The 17,809-nt window shown below is 41.6% G+C and overlaps 3 protein-coding genes across 6 annotated transcripts; 2 read left to right on the forward strand and 1 right to left on the reverse strand.

Annotated features, from left to right (window-relative positions):
* Nucleotides 1-349: 349 nt before the first annotated feature.
* LOC142949581 (PRELI domain-containing protein 1, mitochondrial-like) lies at nt 350-9,414 on the reverse strand. 4 transcript variants are annotated; one of them, XM_076091305.1, is made up of 6 exons: nt 9,251-9,414; nt 8,232-8,326; nt 7,022-7,230; nt 5,715-5,828; nt 5,077-5,155; nt 350-1,373 (listed from the first exon to the last, which is right to left on the reverse strand). In XM_076091305.1, the coding sequence occupies exons 2-6, from the start codon at nt 8,275-8,277 to the stop codon at nt 1,252-1,254; spliced, it is 570 nt and encodes a 189-aa protein (XP_075947420.1). In that variant the 5' UTR covers nt 8,278-8,326; nt 9,251-9,414; the 3' UTR covers nt 350-1,251. The 4 variants fall into 4 exon arrangements, with proteins under 4 accessions (XP_075947420.1, XP_075947419.1, XP_075947418.1 ...); XM_076091304.1 differs by having other exon boundaries at nt 7,022-7,247; XM_076091303.1 differs by having other exon boundaries at nt 7,022-7,247; nt 8,129-8,326.
* A 1,346-nt stretch (nt 9,415-10,760) lies between these two features.
* On the forward strand, nt 10,761-12,487 carry ndufb6 (NADH:ubiquinone oxidoreductase subunit B). Its single transcript, XM_076091908.1, has 4 exons — nt 10,761-11,029; nt 11,584-11,676; nt 12,102-12,146; nt 12,354-12,487. The coding sequence occupies exons 1-4, from the start codon at nt 10,850-10,852 to the stop codon at nt 12,417-12,419; spliced, it is 384 nt and encodes a 127-aa protein (XP_075948023.1). The 5' UTR covers nt 10,761-10,849; the 3' UTR covers nt 12,420-12,487.
* A 735-nt stretch (nt 12,488-13,222) lies between these two features.
* On the forward strand, nt 13,223-17,454 carry toporsa (topoisomerase I binding, arginine/serine-rich a). The gene is made up of 2 exons (XM_076091307.1): nt 13,223-13,383; nt 14,511-17,454. Exon 2 carries the CDS (start codon nt 14,514-14,516, stop codon nt 16,920-16,922), a length of 2,409 nt encoding a protein of 802 aa, XP_075947422.1. The 5' UTR covers nt 13,223-13,383; nt 14,511-14,513; the 3' UTR covers nt 16,923-17,454.
* Nucleotides 17,455-17,809: the final 355 nt, after the last annotated feature.

Below are 17,809 nucleotides of genomic sequence, written 5' to 3' on the forward strand. Positions count from 1 at the left end.
TATGCAGATACAGATGTGAACAGGCTTCCTGTGAGGTTTGTGCAGCTGTGAAACTGATCTGTAGAACAGAATATTAACTCGTTTTTTAAAGGTCAGAGTTCACTTTTTAACTGGTGAACAACAACAAAGAGGCAAAATTAACTTAATAACTTAAGACATTGTATTAAGGCTCAGTTTGACAATGAGCCAACACAATATTACATTTCACATGTATTCTGTTCCTACATATCTTACCACCTGGTAGAAATAAATCGCAATATATAAACGATATCACAAATGCTTTATGCTAACTCGGAAGTCTTGTTGGAGCAGAAGAATCCATCTAAGAAGGGATGCAATGACTCAAATCTTTACAATAATATATCATCTTTATCGCTACTCGAGCTTCAAATCAACAGTCGAAACAATCTAATCTAAAAACATGTTCACTAACGCACCTCAGTCACATGGTCATACAGGTACAGAGTAAATCGGAGCACAGAGATGTGAAAACTTTGCTCAATCGGACTTTCCCCCCCCAAAAAACATCACTTTTGATTATCAAAGCTTCAGTACAGGTCATTCTGGCGGTGACGAACCAGTAGCATTTATACAAAAGTTTTTATTAATGTGCGCAACATGACAGAATGCATTGTGTGACGACAACAGTACCACACACTGAATGATGATCTGTTTGAAAGTGGAAAAAATATCAAACAAGGAAGAAAGCATTAAGATATTGAATGTAAGACGACAATAACAGTATAGCAGTATAGTTATACTGTTTATGCATACAGTATATATATTCATACTCCTTGTTCTTCCTTTTTCAAGATGAAATAAAACTTCACAGTATTATGATTTGGTCGAATGAGGAAGCATCGTTACAACAAAGAAATAATCTACCAAACAGACATTTCCTTGCTTTTTGCGCTATGTTTAGATAAGTATGCTAAATAAATAAATAAATAACATATTTGGCAAAATATGAAAATGTGCATTTATATCCGACGTAGTTACTTTTCCACAAAGGCAATATGTTTCAGACAAAAGGCTCAGCACCTGATATCCAACGAGGACTGAAAGCTGAGAGTCGTGAAAGAAAGAGACAAAAGTCCAACCCGTAGAGAAGAGAAGCTGCTTTACACGACAGAAAAACCCCCGGAGGACGACCAGCGATCAGCGAGATCCCAGAAAACGTCAGTCCAGTCAAGATGATCTCGATGATCGAAAGGCATCGTGTTGAGTGCATGTCACCGTTACATCCTCCTCTCACACGTACTGCTGGGGTTTCTGTGGGCCAGCAGCAGCTGAAGCCAGGCTCTTAGCCGTCTCCTTGGCCTTCTCCGATGCGCCCTTCACCGAGTCCCTGAGCAGCCGCTGGGGCGTCTCTCCTGTGAGTGAGTGTGTGTGTGTGAGAGAGTGAGAGAGAGACACACACACAAGACAGAATGAGGACAATATGTTTTCTTTAGCCCCTTTTCAGACATGGAATACGGAGCATTGCTGGCTTCATCGAGCCGTTAAAGTGACGCCGACATACAGTATGTGACTTTAAAATGAATGTTGTTCAGACATGACAGGACATTTACATAGGAAGGCCCACATGGGGAAACATACTACTGCTAGAAAACAGTGATAGGTTGAAAAGTAGAATGAGGATTTCTCAAAGGCTGCATCGGTGGTGGGGTCTGAAACATATTTAGTCATTGAAGGCTTAATTAAGGACCATTGTGAATGCAAGATACGCTCGACTCCGTCTATTTCATAGTGTCTGACGGCACACAAACACGCTGGAACTTTGGTATGAAGGAACGTTAAAAATATAAGAATGAAGAAAGCTGGTCAGATTATTACGGTGGTTGTGTAGAGTCTAACCTCGTTTGTCCCGGGCACACTGCGAGGGGAGAATGATTCTTAGAGAGTGATCTGACATCTAACTACAATAACTATTAATGTAATTGAGATTGAGAGTTGACGTACTAGCAGCAGATTACACTTGAGGCTGTCAAACTGGTTTCAACATGTTCTCTTGTCCTCACTGGAGAGGAGTTGATTTCTTGAGTATGATTCGATTCCCTGACTGCGTCACACAGTCTGGTGCAGAGGCCCCACCAACTCTGCTAAAAGTGGAAAAACAACTGAATGTGCTGCTTGAATGGAAGCACTTTTTAAAAGTTCAAATCCACCCTCAGGTACTTTCACAATATCAGAAAAATTGCAGCACTCCCAAAGTCTTTTGGGAGTTTTAGGTGTTTATTTTCCTCTGAAGGAAATGTCTAAAAAACAACAACAAGAGAAGCAGCACTGCGGTATCTCAGCTGGTTTCTCAGGTCTGGTTTTCATTCACTTAATTACAGTGTTTAAAAAAACCCCAATTGATTTTACGGGGGTGCTATAAATACGTTTGTCAAATTTATTTTCTATATTTATCATTCTGACAAAAAAATACATACGTTGTGTTGCCGTCAGGACCTCATACATTTAAATTGAAGATAACTGTGAGAGCTGACATTTGTTAAACTCAAGACATTTGTTGCGATATTCACCGCTCACTCTGCCCTGTTCTCCTCATTTCACTGAAACGCGACGACACCTTTCTTCTTGCCCGTGTTAACCTCCACGAGTGTTGATTATGAGGAAGAACTGACTACAGCTGGGTGCTGCTGACATTAACTATGACATGAACTGGAGAAGCCGACTCTGTGATCACAGAGGAAGCCCGCCAGCGACGCAGCAGTAACTCACGGAATAAGAAATACAAAGGCTGCTTGTATTTGTATTTAAGGATGGGGGTGATAGTTCCAGACTTTTAATTATTGTCTCTAAATAGACTTATTGAAACAATATTCCCATATCTTTGTTATTCTAAAACACACACACACCAAAAAAACGTTTTACCCGAGGGGATGAACACGAGTTGTATTTGAGCACCGGTTTCTCTGAGAACTTGAGTGAACATATTTCATAGTTTTGCATCAGCTCTTTCTTGGGGCCTTCATAGCAGTTGATGAGAGCAGCCATGATGCTAATTAGCTGAATGTATTCACAGCAAGAGATCAGGAGAGGGCTGCAGAGCTAATTGTGAAAAATGCTGGACGTATGAGACGAGCACTGCATCCACAGTCTATCTCGTCCATAAAGGCAGACAATAAAAAGCACAAACTCCAGTTCGACATCCAGATCAGGTGACAGCAGAGGCACGCAGTCCCGGTCGCATTGCATGCAATCACAACAATACATGAATCCACCCCACTCACGACACTGCTCTCTCCCACCCCTCCTGTCCCTCCCACACTCTATTCTGTCCAATCAGAGGGGAGTGTTTTAAAATGGATGGTTGAAAATAAACGGTATAAAACCAAAATACATAATGACTTTAGGTTTTTGAAGCAACAACACTGGGTCCTCTCTGCTCTACAGCACATGTTATTGACTATACTGCCATACAATGGCAAAATGCAGTAATTGACACTACTTTCAAAGTCACAAAGGTTTGCCTCTACTGTCTCACATATGATTTGTTTAATGTCAATGGAAGGACAAATGCACAACTTTATGTAGCATACTGGTAGCTGCCATTTTTAAAAATATATATATAATTCAGCTGGAGATTGTGATTTAAAACAATGTAAAACAACAAACACCACAGTACAGATCTTAAAGTTCAGTTCATGACATTAGGGTCAACTAAACTATACACTATCTACTTCTACACCGACGCTAGATCAACTTTTCAGTCACTGTCACTCTGAGTTTCTGACTTTTGAGGACAAAAACGTGTTGTGCATCTGCACACACAGCACGCGAAGGGGAGACAGGCACTACCTCAGCTACACAAGTCTACTGTGTGAGGCTCATATGTGGCATCATGTGACAACTCTGGGCATGGCCTGGGTTGTCAGATGGATGCCCCCTGCTAACATACTTACCACAACGCTCAGCCTGATCCCAATCCCTGCAGTGCCATCAACAAAGGGGCAGTGGGACAGAATCACAACAATGGGAGAAGGCCCTTTAGACAACAGTACGCCGGATCAGCACAACACAGAGATTGTAGCGCGGCAGAAACCTCACTCGCCAGGGCCCACTGCCAAACGAGGCACTACCGTTCTCATCTAACAGCTTCTAGTTTTCGAACTTAAATGTTTTTATTTGCATTTGCCTTCTTAATAAAGTCTATAAAAGTCAAGTCAGCCAAACAAATACAATTTTTTTTAGTTTTTCAGGGTCTGATGATGTATAAAGGATTTGTTCAGGAACAATTAAGGGTTGTGATTATAGCTGAATTCAACCAAGAATACCAAAAATATGGCTCTTCCTGCTATTTTATATCAACCTAAATTTTGTTTTGGACTCTTGGTTGGACAAAACAAGGAATTTTAATGTGTCAACTTAGGCGTTGGTAGATTTAAGAGACATTTCTGTAAACAACTAATCAATAATGAAAAGAATATCATTCATTTCAGCCGTAGTTGTGATGAAGGACACAGATCTTTGCAGGGACTGTAGTCTTCGACAGCTGCCACTATTTGCTTCTGAAGACCCATATTTGACAGACTGCACCTGTAGTTAGCCTGAGGTTTTGTTCATGTTGATGTAATCAGGTTATTGATGTCTTTCACGTGCCTCTCATATGGCCTAGTCCACAGTTTTTTTTGTTTCGGCAACACTGACTGCCTAAATTGTTTTGGTCTGAGTCTAAATACAGAAGTCCAAGCTGTTTGTCTCACATCCCTCTGCAGTCACATGGTGTTTTAAAAACAGGGACCTTTAAGCTAACCTGTTTCTACGTGTAGGAGTGTGCATGTTCTATAGGCAATGCCAGAGTAGCTACTGCTTCAAACTTAGGTCAGGGTAAATGTTAGCATTTGAATGCCACTCCAGTTTTTACTTTCACCATGAAAGCAGAGATAAATCAAACCATAAATAAGTCAAAACAATTGCATAAAAAGTGTCGCATTCTAACGTTTTGAGGAGAGGAAGCCCTACTTCTCATAAGAGTTTCTCCTCTCCACAAATAGCAACAGTTAAAAATAAGTCTCCCTCTTGTCTTTCCCGTGCACTTTTCTCCCGTTAGTGGGGAAGTGTACGTACCCTGTAAGTTGGACAGTGCGTGTTCCAGCCCTTTCATGGACTTCACCTGATTGCTCTTGAAGCGGGCCAATCCGAACTCCTGGGAAAAGACAGAAGAGGAAATGACTTTACATGTGAAAAAAAACAACACTAAGCCAACAGTCCTCTCTCTCTCTCTCTCTCTCTCTCTCTCTCCTTTTCTCTGGGGATATCAAAGTCTGGCATCTTCCACATCTAATAACAACAATTATTGGTTGACATATTTTTGGCACAGTTTTCACCTCTCCCACTTCTATATTTTGGCATTTGTCCTCTGATGCCCATGCTATGGCCTACAAATCAAACTACGGCCTTCAAAATTGGATTTTGTATGTTACCCTCTAGGCTAAAAACAAATGTACGTACTTAAACTAAAGCATAAACACGTCTATTTCTACACTATCGGATGGATAAAAGTAGCCGATGATTGTCAATAAGTCGAAGTGTCCTTTGCTACTATTAAACTGATCAATTTATATCTGATTTATGTACAGAACATAATGGCTTTTTTTTAAAGAAAATAACTAAGAATAGGATGAAAATGTACATTACAGTCAGACTACTTTAACAGTTGATTAAAGCATGGGTAACTACTAACTGCACAAAGAGGGTAAAAGTACCTGAATAGGCCTGGAGAGGCCATAAACATTTGAGGATATCCACGCCTCTCGTTTCAGCAGGGTGGTGGCTGGCTGCTCCACTGAGTCTTGGAAAACACAACGCTCTTCAACTGACTGACATGGGGGGGGTGGGGGGGAAGAGAAAAGGGACAGCGAATGACGTAAAGGACAAAGCTGTGTAACCGTTTCAATTTGTCACGCAGGACGCACGCCGTCAGGAACAGAAGTGGAAGAACTGAATACATGTTTGTAATGCAGAGTTTCGACATACTTAAGAGCTGATTCATAATGAAAACACATGCTGGAAACAAATGAATCCACTTTTCCTGCATGATCTTCGCCACTTTATATTGTGTGGACAACACAAGTTGCAAGCCTCTGTTAGATTTAATGAGAGTACATTTTTAACTCATAATATATCAAACATACAAGTACAACGAATTACAGGGTGGGAAAATTTGGGGAATTTCGCAGTTTGATCTGAACGCTTTGATCAGACAATTTCTTTGATTACGACCATTTAGCTTAACGTCACGTTGTGGTAGATTAACTCCCTCCTGCATTAGTGTGTAGTGTACAGCGGTGAGAGTGTGAAAGTAGCACACCCTAAAGCTGCATAATGTACAAGTCATGTCAAGGTCCCTCTTCCCTGCTAGATTAATACATCTGAACTGCGCTCAAACGCTCGCCTCCTTTGAAGATCAGGCTGGTTGAATTAATATTTCCTCCTCCCTCCTGGAGAAAGCAGCAACACAGGACTGCACTGTGCAGTCGTGACACAGAGTTCAGTCTTTTCTGCTCTGCCAACAGAGTTTACAGTGTCAACAACAAGATATTTTTGACTGTTGTGTGAGTGTGGTAAGAGGTATGCAATACTGCACCTGTAATGACATCTAACAGTGATGTCAGTACTTTCCTATATCACTGAAGCAATGTGATAACATGAGCCACTAGAGATCGGCGAAGCCATTATCTTTTGGCCACTTGGGGGCAGTTGTGAACACAACTCTGATATATCATCACCTTTTATGTTGAAATAACAAACTTGTTCTCAAACTGCCGCTTATCTTCACATCCCGCCATTCAAAGCAACACTATACTTCATTTGGAGTCGTGTTTATGAGCAGCTTTCACTCTCTTCTAGCTTACTCTCCACCACCTTCTGAGGTAAAAAAAAAAATCATATGAGCAGCTAATTGCTCCACTTTGTTAACCAGCTTGACACATATAACCATGCTTGTATTTCTCAAAGACTTCTGAGGAATGTTGCACTAAAAAGGAACAAACCACAGAGTCAGACACCTCACCATGAGAGTTGTGTGGTTGAGGTTCCAGGTGTAGGTGGTCAGAGTCCTGTTGACCGGGTCCACGATGGAGTCCTCGATGATGTACACAGAGCGAGACATGCCGCCGGGGAAGACACGCTCCGCCCATCGAGGCAGCCGATTGGTCTTCATCAGGAGGCGTCTGGAGAGAAGCCGGTGGTCCGCAGTCACCTCCCGGTACACAACATCCTCTGTGAGAACATGGGTGCTGATATAAAAACAAAGCAATGAGACGAAGGATACTCAATAGATTTGACCAACCCACAGTTCAAGTTTGCACTATATTCGTAATATGGATTTTGTCACCCATTGTGTCCACTGGACGCATGTCAGAAAGAGATCTCTTGATGGCCAGTATGAATATAAGGAATGATCCCCGCAAACAAAAACTGTGTCAACCGTGTCCATGTACATACGGGTGTGAACCTATCCTTTCACTTTCAGGTTCTAATTTCCGTTATTTAAACAAGGGGTCCACTTTTAAACACTAAATGAAAAGAGAATGTGTATGTTTGTTTTCTTTTAATGCACAAAAGGTCACTGATGTTTGTGAGCTACCATACAGCAAAGATCTCTGAAGGTGTTGTTCTCTATCTTTATCATGACTGAGGGCTCTTTTTAGTCGTAGGTGTGTAAATGCAAAGCAATGCACATAAGGTTCACCTTAATTATATAGTAGGGTTCAACAATACACTCCTCTTCATCCTAATAACTCATTATGACAACAATATTCCTGCACAACAACAACAACAACAACACTCTTCACGACATCTCAAAAGGTCCTCCACTGAGTTGAGTTTTCTAATTCATCAATACTGATCTGAGAACGTAAACACTTCTCATTACATTCATGATGAAGTTGGTTGCAAATGTTCTGTAGCTGGTGAAATATCACATTAAAAGCAGAGACTAAAAACAAATACAGGTTCACAACGTCGTCTTGTTTTGCCCTTTTTCCTGGTCACTCATATATATACAAAGTTGCAAATATGATTGTGGCTTATTCATTTAATTGTAAAATACGATCACTGAAAGGCTGTGACTTTACAATGAGCCTCTCTGATAAAACACTGAGAATGAAGTTATTACCTGAATGGGTTCGGATACCTCTGCCAAAAAGCAGAGACGACATGGTCCCAAGTACTCCTGATGTCTATGGTATTACTGAAATACTTGACCATTCTTCACTCACTGATGGCTTGAATTTCGAACCCTGAGTGACCTGGCTGCAACTTCATAAGACAATGAAAACTCGGGTGCTGACTCCATCCAAAATCTGCCACAGTCCTGTGAAGGAGAAGAGAAAGAACTTTACCGAATCTATCAACCATCAGTGAGCGTTAAATACAAAGGTACTTACAGATTATAAATACGGTTTTATTTTCACATTGTGTGATAACATGTACATAACTTTGTTGTCCAACAACTGTACTTGACAGTGAAGGGATATTGTTTTGATGACGATGATACAGTTGTACTGTGGTAGAGCTATCTTATCAGTATTTCTTGGTATATTAGGTCACAATTATTCCAACATTCGTGTCACACCAAATACAATCCAGCAAGAACTATACAGCACCAACCATACCACCTATATACTGTACACAGCTTGTTTTGCATTGTTGTTTACATACTTCCACTTCCATACCTGCCTGTACACAATAACTATATTTCCTTGTCTTTTCTTAACTGCACAATGCAATTGCTTCTTACGTATCATACGAGTCTTCCTAATTAACTGTGGGGAGGATCTGTTTTTATGTTTGAGTTCAAATATCCTTTTTGCCAAACTACAGCATAACATAACACGTCCTTAGCGCTTTTAACAGCTAACAATAACTGACACAAGTGGTGTCTGAATAAAGTCACCGTTACTTACGCAATCTGTACACATGTCACCTTGACTTATGGCTTTACATCGCGCTATACAGCAGCTGAGGTAAGGACTTGTTCTTAGCTCGATGGCTAATGCTACTGCTAACAAGTTAGCTCCATAGACTGTCTATGAGGTGAGCTCCTTGGATGGCTAACAGCAAGCTAGCTTCTAAAACAGATGTGACAGTCGGCATATTAGTTATTTTACAGCTCAATCGTGACTGTGTTGAGATCTTGACAGCTGGCTTAACAACAAGAGCTCCACCGAGGTTAATTAAGTTGAGCTTTTGTAACAAGCTCCTGGCTAACCTTGTGAGGAAACGAGAGACATCTTACCTGAAGTCATTGCTACTGAAAAATTAGGCTAATAAATATCAGCAGAGTGCCTGATTGCACAACGTTAACTGATTACGTGCATTATCCTCCATGTGACAGACACAACAGGATCGGACTCAGGACTCCGGACCAGAGATGCGTAGGACCGTTTCTTCCTTGTTCAATAGCGGGCAACACACCAGCGTGAGAGGTGCGTGTCACCACCTACTGTACCGGAGTGTCATTGCCTTCATGAAGAATTGATAATCTGTATATTAAACATGTTTTCTCAGTAAATCCACTTTAATTTAAGGTACAGAATCAACATGCAGCATGGTCCCATGGTTAAAGGTACTGAAACTCGTGTGTGATTAGAAATAGGAGCCATGACATCCAACATTTGACCATGTCAAATCATCAATAAACAAGTATTCCTTGCTTTAAATTGGCACAGAACCCATAGAAATACAGCCCCTGAATGACAAACAAATACATTTTTTGAATTAACACAATTGTCTCAAATGAATGGAGACATGGTCTGTGATGTCACTGGTGAGGTCATGGTGAGGTTTTAAATAAAGTCAAATTAAAGATGTCATTTTATGACAATACCTTGCCCAGGTAACACACACGCCGACTGCCCCGTTTGCAGATGCCAATGATCTGCAAAGTCCACTGCTCTCCGCAGTTTAATAAACAAGAACTGCATGCATTAAAACCATGGCACACTAATACTAGAAAGATGTTCAGCCACAGCATAGTTTTACCACATTTTTTTTGGGGGGGGGGGGGGGGGGGGGGGGGGATTTACATTACATAAAGTCATGTCAATTTTCCAAAAATTTGCCCCAAGGGACTTTACAATTTGTAGCCTACAGCATGCGACATCTATCCTGACACCCGATTCTCATAAGAAGAGGAAGAGATAGCCTTACTGTTAGGCCCTGTGGTTCAAGATGATACCACCATGACATCATCAAGAGATTATAATCTCACACTTGACAAACCTCCTTCAGAAACACAGAATAAATGACAGAACTGTTTTCAAAGGCAGTGGAGTACTAACCAAGGCATCTAAAATTGGTGGTGTGCCTTTAGAGGCCCTGTTGCTCATAAAACATGTACACGTTTCTTATCATCCTTGTGTTTTTCACCATCTAGTGGCTAAAACTGGGCATGAACACCAAAAATATTACATTGTTGATAAAAGGTTATTAATGCAACTTGTCATTATGCTGATCACTGATGTGTGACTCACATCTGTAAAAATAATGTATGTTATGAATAGCCTATAGTCATGAACCAACGGACTGAACCTATGGACTGAACCAAGGTAATGTTAGACAAGTTGTGAACACTCTTTGCATACTGCATTTTTTCTGTCGCTCTCAAAATAAGGTTTTGTTGCATTGCAAATACAAAAAGAAAAGAAAAGAAGAAAATATGCACCGTGTCGGATGTGTTCCTCCGGGCCAGTAGGTGGCGCACTAACATTTTGTCGTACTGTCCAACTTTTGCGTCATTTCCGTCTCTTCTTCTTCTTCATTTGCCAGCAAAGGGAAGTGCCCTCCATGGTGTCATTGTAGGTCTTCTGAGGTTGAATATCCAGAAGAAAGAACAATGTCTGGGTACACACCAGACGAGAAGCTCCGTGTCGAGCAGATCACCACGCTCCGGAGAAAGTGGCTGAAGGACCAGGAGCTCAGCCCGAGGGAGCCCGTAATACAAGCGAAGCCTCTCGGCGGCGTCGCTAAGTTCTGGGCTGGCTTTCTGGAGCCCAAGAGCCTGTGGAGACTTTACGTGAGTCCCAGTACACAGCTAACTCTAGCTAGCTAGCAAAACAACCACCAATGATAACTGAACATACGCAAACTATCAGTAAACAAACTGAAGGTTTACATAGTATGACTACAGCTTAAGCTAACTTATAAAATGTTAGCTAACGAAGAGCTAACGTATAAAACGTTAGCTACTTCTCTCTTAACATGACAGGCTTGTTTATTAAAATAATAACATGTGCTTATTGCACAACATGTATCATTTGACAATAAAGTGACTATATATGGTTACATAGGGCAAAATAAATGCCTACAAGGGCATTAGAAAAATAGCTGCAGCCTTGATGAGGGCAAATGACTTTGTTATGAAATGGAGTACAAACACACTATCTGTGAGTATTTTACAGCTGAATATTTTACATGCATAAACTCTTGACCTACTCAAAGTTAGAGAGCAAGCACCAGCCTGTGTTGACGTATGCATGGTCTGTTTGGAGCAGTCAGAATAAACAATGATTCATTATGTAGTCTTCTTCTATATATGATAACCTGTCTCTTATGTGCATCTTCTTGCAGACCTACAAAGCGTACACGGGTGGAGTTTTCACATTAACACGGCTGTTGATACCGGCTTGGATTGTTCACTACTGTGTGAAATACCATATTGCTGTAAGTCAACAAGAAATGTTTTACATTATTTGTGATACTAGTAAACAGAAAATAGATGTGTGAAAAGAATTGTAGGACTCCTGTCTCCAAGTTATGTGCAATAGAGTTCGACCAACAGTTTTATTGTTGTGTATTTCCTCTATGAGCTTTTCTTTAAGGTACTTGTGGATGTACGTTCCTGTATAATAACCTACATGTTTAACTATCTAAAGTTTTATTTAATTCTTTAGGTAGCATAAGAGTAGCGTAACTTCCAAAGAAAGCAGGACTACGTTAGAATGACGGACGTGCAGCAATGACTTTAATCCATGTTCTTTCATTCTCTGTTGCATTTGACAAACAAGGGTACCATACATCACTACATGCATTATATACTCAATGCATGCAGGTGTCAGCGTACTAAATAATGTCATTGTCCCCTACAGCAAAGGCCATATGGCATTGTGGAATTGAAACCCAAGCTGTTCCCTGTAAGTATGACTAATTTATTAGTTGTTTGTACATACAGCTGCATATTGGCTTGATTTGCCAGCTATAGTAATATCTGATTGTCCCACAGTCTGATTACATGCAAACAGGCCACAGTCCTGCGGTGCTCTGACAATAGCTGTTCTATGAGATGTCTAAGTCAGGAAAAGGAGTATTTCTGAATTGTTTGTCCTTGTTTTTGTGTTAAGGGTGACACCATTCTGGAAACGGGTGAAAGTGTTCCAGATCTCCCTGAGACCCATGGCCATCACTGAAGTTGAAATAGTTCAATAATTTTCTGTTGTAAAAACTGTGTATATGCCAATAAAATATTATAAAATCATTTATGAGTACAAGTGATTACAGATTGATGTAAATAGTGACATATTACAGTGGAAATTCTTGTAAATATTTTTGATGCTTCCATGAGACAAAAATATTTTAGGGATTGCTGTAAATTACATTTTGATAACATGTAACTTCACTTGTTTGATACTTTTCCTTTTGAAGAAGGATAATGGTATGAGGATTGAATGTAAGGGAAAATCATTAAAATGCCAAACTGATAACTAATATCAGTTGAAATGTGGAAATCAGTTAGCAGTATTTTATGGAGAATTGGATAGATGGGACACAAATTAGAAATGTTGTGTTTGTCAAAATTTGAGATTCATTCGCACTCTGGTACAGCTTTCGCTAACCTCTTCATAAGATACACTGGTTTTCCAAATTGCAATTGTAGCCTAGTGCACATAAAATGTTTGTGAAATTGTGACAAAATTTGAAACTGAGCTGAAAATGACGCAATCTTGTTGACTGAGAACCCTCACCTTATATGTACGATATGTGGTATCATGTGACATAAATACTAGGCTTTAAATGGCTCTTATTCTGGTTGGAATTGGGCTCATTGCAGGTTACAGTAAGTACACTGTAGAATAGCTACTGTCACTAAAATGTTTTTTTTAATTGTTATTTAATTTTGACAGTAAAAAAATATTCAAAATGCGAAGACTGCGCTTTTATTGTGAAGGGCGGAAGTGGCTTATAGTTTGTATTACATCAAAAAATACTCGGACTGTTCGGTAGGATTTGGAAGGAGCGTTAAGTCCAGAAGCCAGGCTGCTGGACTTGTTTAAACTCACTCCTGAACGATAGTTATGTAGAAATGAATGGATTTCTACAAGACGGAGAAGGCTGATCAGTTCTCAACAGCATACGTGTCTGGGGAAGCCAAAAGTAAATATTGTACAACTTTTCTCGAACGTCCTAACTAGACTGCGTCTCTACGTCTTAGCTATGTAGCATTAGCTAGCTAATGCTACATAGCTTATCAGCCTACCTAAATATCATGCTAACCTAACTAGCATGCTAACCTAACTAGCATGCTAACCTTAGCGAACATAGTTCCCCAGTTCGTGAGCTAGAGTTTGAAGCTTCGATCAGTGGTACCGCCAATGTAGCTTTGACAGAATAGCTTGTGTGCATGTCAGGATTGTCTGAGGTACTATCAGTACGTTATATCTTACGTATTTACAACTGTTTAGCTTTCCCGAAACTAACACGAGTCATTTCTGTGATCCTATAGGCACGGCGGGTCTAGCCTAGCCGGCTAGGCTAACCAATGTCAACGCTAACCGAAAACACCGCAATCGAAGGAATAAACGAATTTAACTGTAGGGTTATTCCGACATGTTCTATCAACATTAGCGATAGATGAGTAAGGCACGTAATGTGTACAGCGCAAATAAATGTCATGTAACGTGAGGAGCATGACAGTTATGTATCACAGACTGTTATAGCATTAGCGTAACATTATCCATCGACTTAAGCATTCATTTCTGTCATTTATTCTGCTCTGTTTCTCATTATAAGACACGTTTGTTGGTGTAACACCATTTTTTATTGTTACTACAAGATACTCATGATAGGACAATTACAAACCGTTTATTTATTGCTCAAGTAGGAACGTGTTGGGTTAAAGTTATTGATGTATCGGTGGGCATGCAATTGGAGAGAGACAGTCAGTTCTTGTTATAACAAACGAAACTGATATGACATAATAATTAAAGTAGACTTGTACTAGCCATATAGTATTTTATTGTTTCCATTACGATGAGAAAGTGTTCATTATAACATGATTATTCATTCATTATAACATTATAACACACCTGTCAACAGTAGCAGGTCATAATGCAGTGATTCATGGTTGAATCTGGTGCCTACTCAATATGTCTCATTTTAGACTTAACTGCAACACCTTGGTAGAACGTAACATGTTACTGTATGTCTGCCTTACAATTCTTGTTTGGTATGTGCGAGAATTCCCAATTTCATAATAATTTGAACCCTATTTTTCTCATCAGATTATGTCAGCAATCAAGTTTGCCCTGCAGCAGAGCCAGAAGAAGGGCAGAAGGAAAACCTCTGAAGACACGTCTGCAGAGGTGTCGCCGGACTCCAAATGTCCCATCTGTTTGGACAAATTTAACAACATTTCTTACCTGGACCTCTGCCTACACAAGTTCTGTTTCCGCTGTATTCATGAGTGGTCCAAGAACAAAGCCGAGTGCCCTTTATGCAAACAGTCCTTTAATTCAATCTATCACACTATAAATTCAGAGCAAGACTTTAAGAAGTATGACTTGCAACCGGTGGAAAACACCTCTTTTGGGACTTTTGGTGGAGTGCGGTTTAGATACCGCACAACTCTTACCGGAGTCCATCGACAGATGCGGGGGAGGACCTCTCCGCCTCCAGACAATGGAGTCATGTTTGAAGCCTCGGCGAACCCTCCCCAACAGCCGCAGGACCGTTACATCCGGCGGATGATGATGAGGTTGGCAGCCAAGAGGAGAGCTGCGAGTGAAGGCCGGGCAGTGAACAGTCTCAGAGAGCAGGAAATGGTCAACTTCAGGAGGGAACTGTACCGACGGGGGGTGAGGATTCGGAGTGTCCGGGATGGTGGCCGCTCCCGAGACACCGCGGCTGAGTTCTTCCGAAAAAATCCCGCCTGCCTGCATCGACTGATCCCCTGGCTAAAAAGAGAACTGATTGTGCTGTATGGAGCCCACGGCTCTCTGGTCAACATAGTTCAACACATCATCATGTCGCGCATTACACGTTACGATATGGAGGACGGAGCTATCCAGGAAGAGCTGAGGCCGTTCCTCCAGGGGCGCACGGAGCACTTTCTGCATGAGTTCATCAGCTTTGCAAAGTCTCCCTTCAACATGGAGGCCTATGACCAGCATGCTGTCTATGACTGCCCGGCCGCTTCTTCAGATGAAGACGGCAGCTCCAGTTCGTCCGTGATCGCTATCTCAGAGGATGAGGAACACTCGGTGGAGTTGAACCCCCCAGGAGACCCCACGTCTTCGCTGAGCCACGCTGTGTGGGACGATGAGACGCCGGGGCCGTCGTATTCTACGACAGCAGAGCAGGGCAGGGCAGAGTGTCTGTCAGTCCTCGACTCAGACAGCAGTTTAGAGGAGGAGGCGCGTGAGTTTGGGGCCTCTCCACAGCAAACGAGTCCTCATAACCAAACAGACGAGACTCGGGGTGAAGTTAACCACGAAGAGTGTCTGCCTTATGACAGCGACGACTGTGTCATTATTAGTTTTGTGAAGCCAACATCAGACAGGACTCCTGAGCTGGTTCAGCTGTCCTCTGACTCGGATGAGTCTGCCAGTGAAGATATTAAAGCAGTGCCTCTTCTACCTCAACACATCCGCTTCTCTAGTCTCAGTCCTATGGCTTCACAGAGCAGTGATCCAAGCGGTGCTGGACAGTCAGAGAATGCAGAAACTGACCGCTATCATCTGTTGGATTCAAAAGAAAGATGTAGCTCTTCAACATCCAGCAGGCACAAGACATCCAGTAAGTCGGGCAGAAAAGACAGATCTAGGGAGAGGCTCTTGTCAAAGGACAGAGACCATGGGAGGAAGAGGAGGTCACGAAGTGCAGAGCGCAGTCACTCCAGCAGGAGCCCGGTGATGTACCACAGCAGTGTCGGCACTCTATCCAGAGAAGGAGGTTATTCTTACTCCAGTGGCAGAGACTACTCAAAACGTGACGGCGATTGCAGGAGGAGGGACAGTGATCACAGCTATCAGTCGTACAGGCATTACAGCCAAGAGAAAAATGATGGTGGGAGGCATTACACAGAGAGCCGGTCCTACTATTACAGCAGCCGCAAGTTCACAGATCGTCGCTCTTGCTCCAGGAGCCCCAGCAGGGACCGGCGTAGACGGGACAAAGGGCACTCTCGTTCTAGGACTTATTCCAGCAGTCGCTCCCCTTCAACGAAACGGAGACCTCACAACAGCAAGCCTGGTGGAAAGAGGAAATACAAGACGAGACATTTGGAGGAAACATCCAAAAACGCACTTTCAAACTCAAACGCCGAAGGTGATGCCCCCGTTTTATCAACAAAACACAAGAAAAACAGCAAAGAGAAGCGTAGAACAAAATCCAAAGACAGGTCGAGAAAGACGAGCAGGAGCGTCAGCGTGGAGCTCGTCAATGAGGAAGACTGTCATGAACGAAGCAAGCGTTACCATAAGAAGAAGAAGAAACACAAGAAGAAGAGCAGAAGGCACAAGAGTAACGAACGCACAGGGAAGCACTCGCCCACTGTCATTACCATCGATAGTGACAGCGATTCGTTTGATAGTGACAGTGTCGACCAGGCCAGCAGCACGAACAAGGACAACCCAACAATCGACAGTACCACAGAGGGCCCGGTTGACTCCGCCCCTCCGGACTCTCTGGAGTAGTTTTACAGAAGTTCAGATTCCAGACAGTCAGGTGGGAGCTGATGGATTCACCCACCAGCAGCTACGGGCTGCCAGCAGTATTTAACATCAAAACAATGGTCAATATGTTGCTATGTTAACATGACTGCGCTAACACTTAAACCCCTAAAATATTCCTATTTAATGTGCAAAGTGCCACTATGAACGAAGGAGAATCAAATCAAAATGTCTTTGTATAGCACATTTTAAAATACAACTAAGGTTGCCCAAAGTGCTGATGGACTTCTATTGGGGATTGCACATCTTTTTTCAGTGTCGATTCTTATTCAGGAAAGTCATTTTCTTTTAATGGATGTATTTTATTTCTACGGTGCTCTCAGGGGTGATATTGATCACAGTGATTTTCTTTTGTCATCATAAGTCAGCTTTCTTCTTAAGACAAAACAATTTCTATCTGCTACACACAGAGTAGTTCTTACCCGGAGATGGTGTTTGGGTCTCTGAATGGGTTCTTTTGTGGTTAATTTCATTTGAAATAAATTGTAATGAGCAACTGTGTGTGCTGTTGTTTTCTGAAAAGAAAGAAACTGACTGTAAATTTCTTTGCATAGATTTGTAGTCTCACAAATATGAGGATCGATCCTGATTCTGCATGGCAATTCAGATAAACTCAAACCTCTTATTTGGGTCCTGTACCTCTCAAAATAAATCTACAGCTGTTGCTATATATAATTCACTTCCTGTTTCATGAGACACAACTTTTGCTCTCCATCTTTCATGTACCTCCCACAATACAAAAATACAAAGTGCTGTGCTGATTCAGTGTAGAAGGGTTGGGTGCTAAACTCTTAATTTCTTGATTATATAGCCGTGAAAAGCATTATCCTTAAAACCTAAATGTGTGTCTT

The sequence above is a fragment of the Anarhichas minor genome, unplaced genomic scaffold (assembly GCF_050575085.1).
Source record: "Anarhichas minor isolate MPS153535 unplaced genomic scaffold, ASM5057508v1 ptg000014l, whole genome shotgun sequence".
NCBI lineage: Eukaryota > Metazoa > Chordata > Actinopteri > Perciformes > Anarhichadidae > Anarhichas > Anarhichas minor.

Bases quoted from the DNA above. Each gene is read 5' to 3' on its own strand.
- toporsa (XM_076091307.1), top strand. From the start codon at position 14,514: ATGTCAGCAATCAAGTTTGCCCTGCAGCAGAGCCAGAAGAAGGGCAGA.
- LOC142949581 (XM_076091303.1), bottom strand. From the start codon at position 8,220: ATGGTCAAGTATTTCAGTAATACCATAGACATCAGGAGTACTTGGGAC. The intron at 7,248-8,128 runs GTAATAACTTCA...TTTTTATATCAG, and splicing joins AGGTATCCGAACCCATTCAG to CACCCATGTTCTCACAGAGG. The intron at 5,156-5,714 runs GTACTTTTACCC...GTCTTTTCCCAG, and splicing joins GCCTCTCCAGGCCTATTCAG to GAGTTCGGATTGGCCCGCTT.
- ndufb6 (XM_076091908.1), top strand. From the start codon at position 10,850: ATGTCTGGGTACACACCAGACGAGAAGCTCCGTGTCGAGCAGATCACC. The intron at 11,030-11,583 runs GTGAGTCCCAGT...ATCTTCTTGCAG, and splicing joins AGAGCCTGTGGAGACTTTAC to ACCTACAAAGCGTACACGGG. The intron at 12,147-12,353 runs GTAAGTATGACT...TTTTGTGTTAAG, and splicing joins TGAAACCCAAGCTGTTCCCT to GGTGACACCATTCTGGAAAC.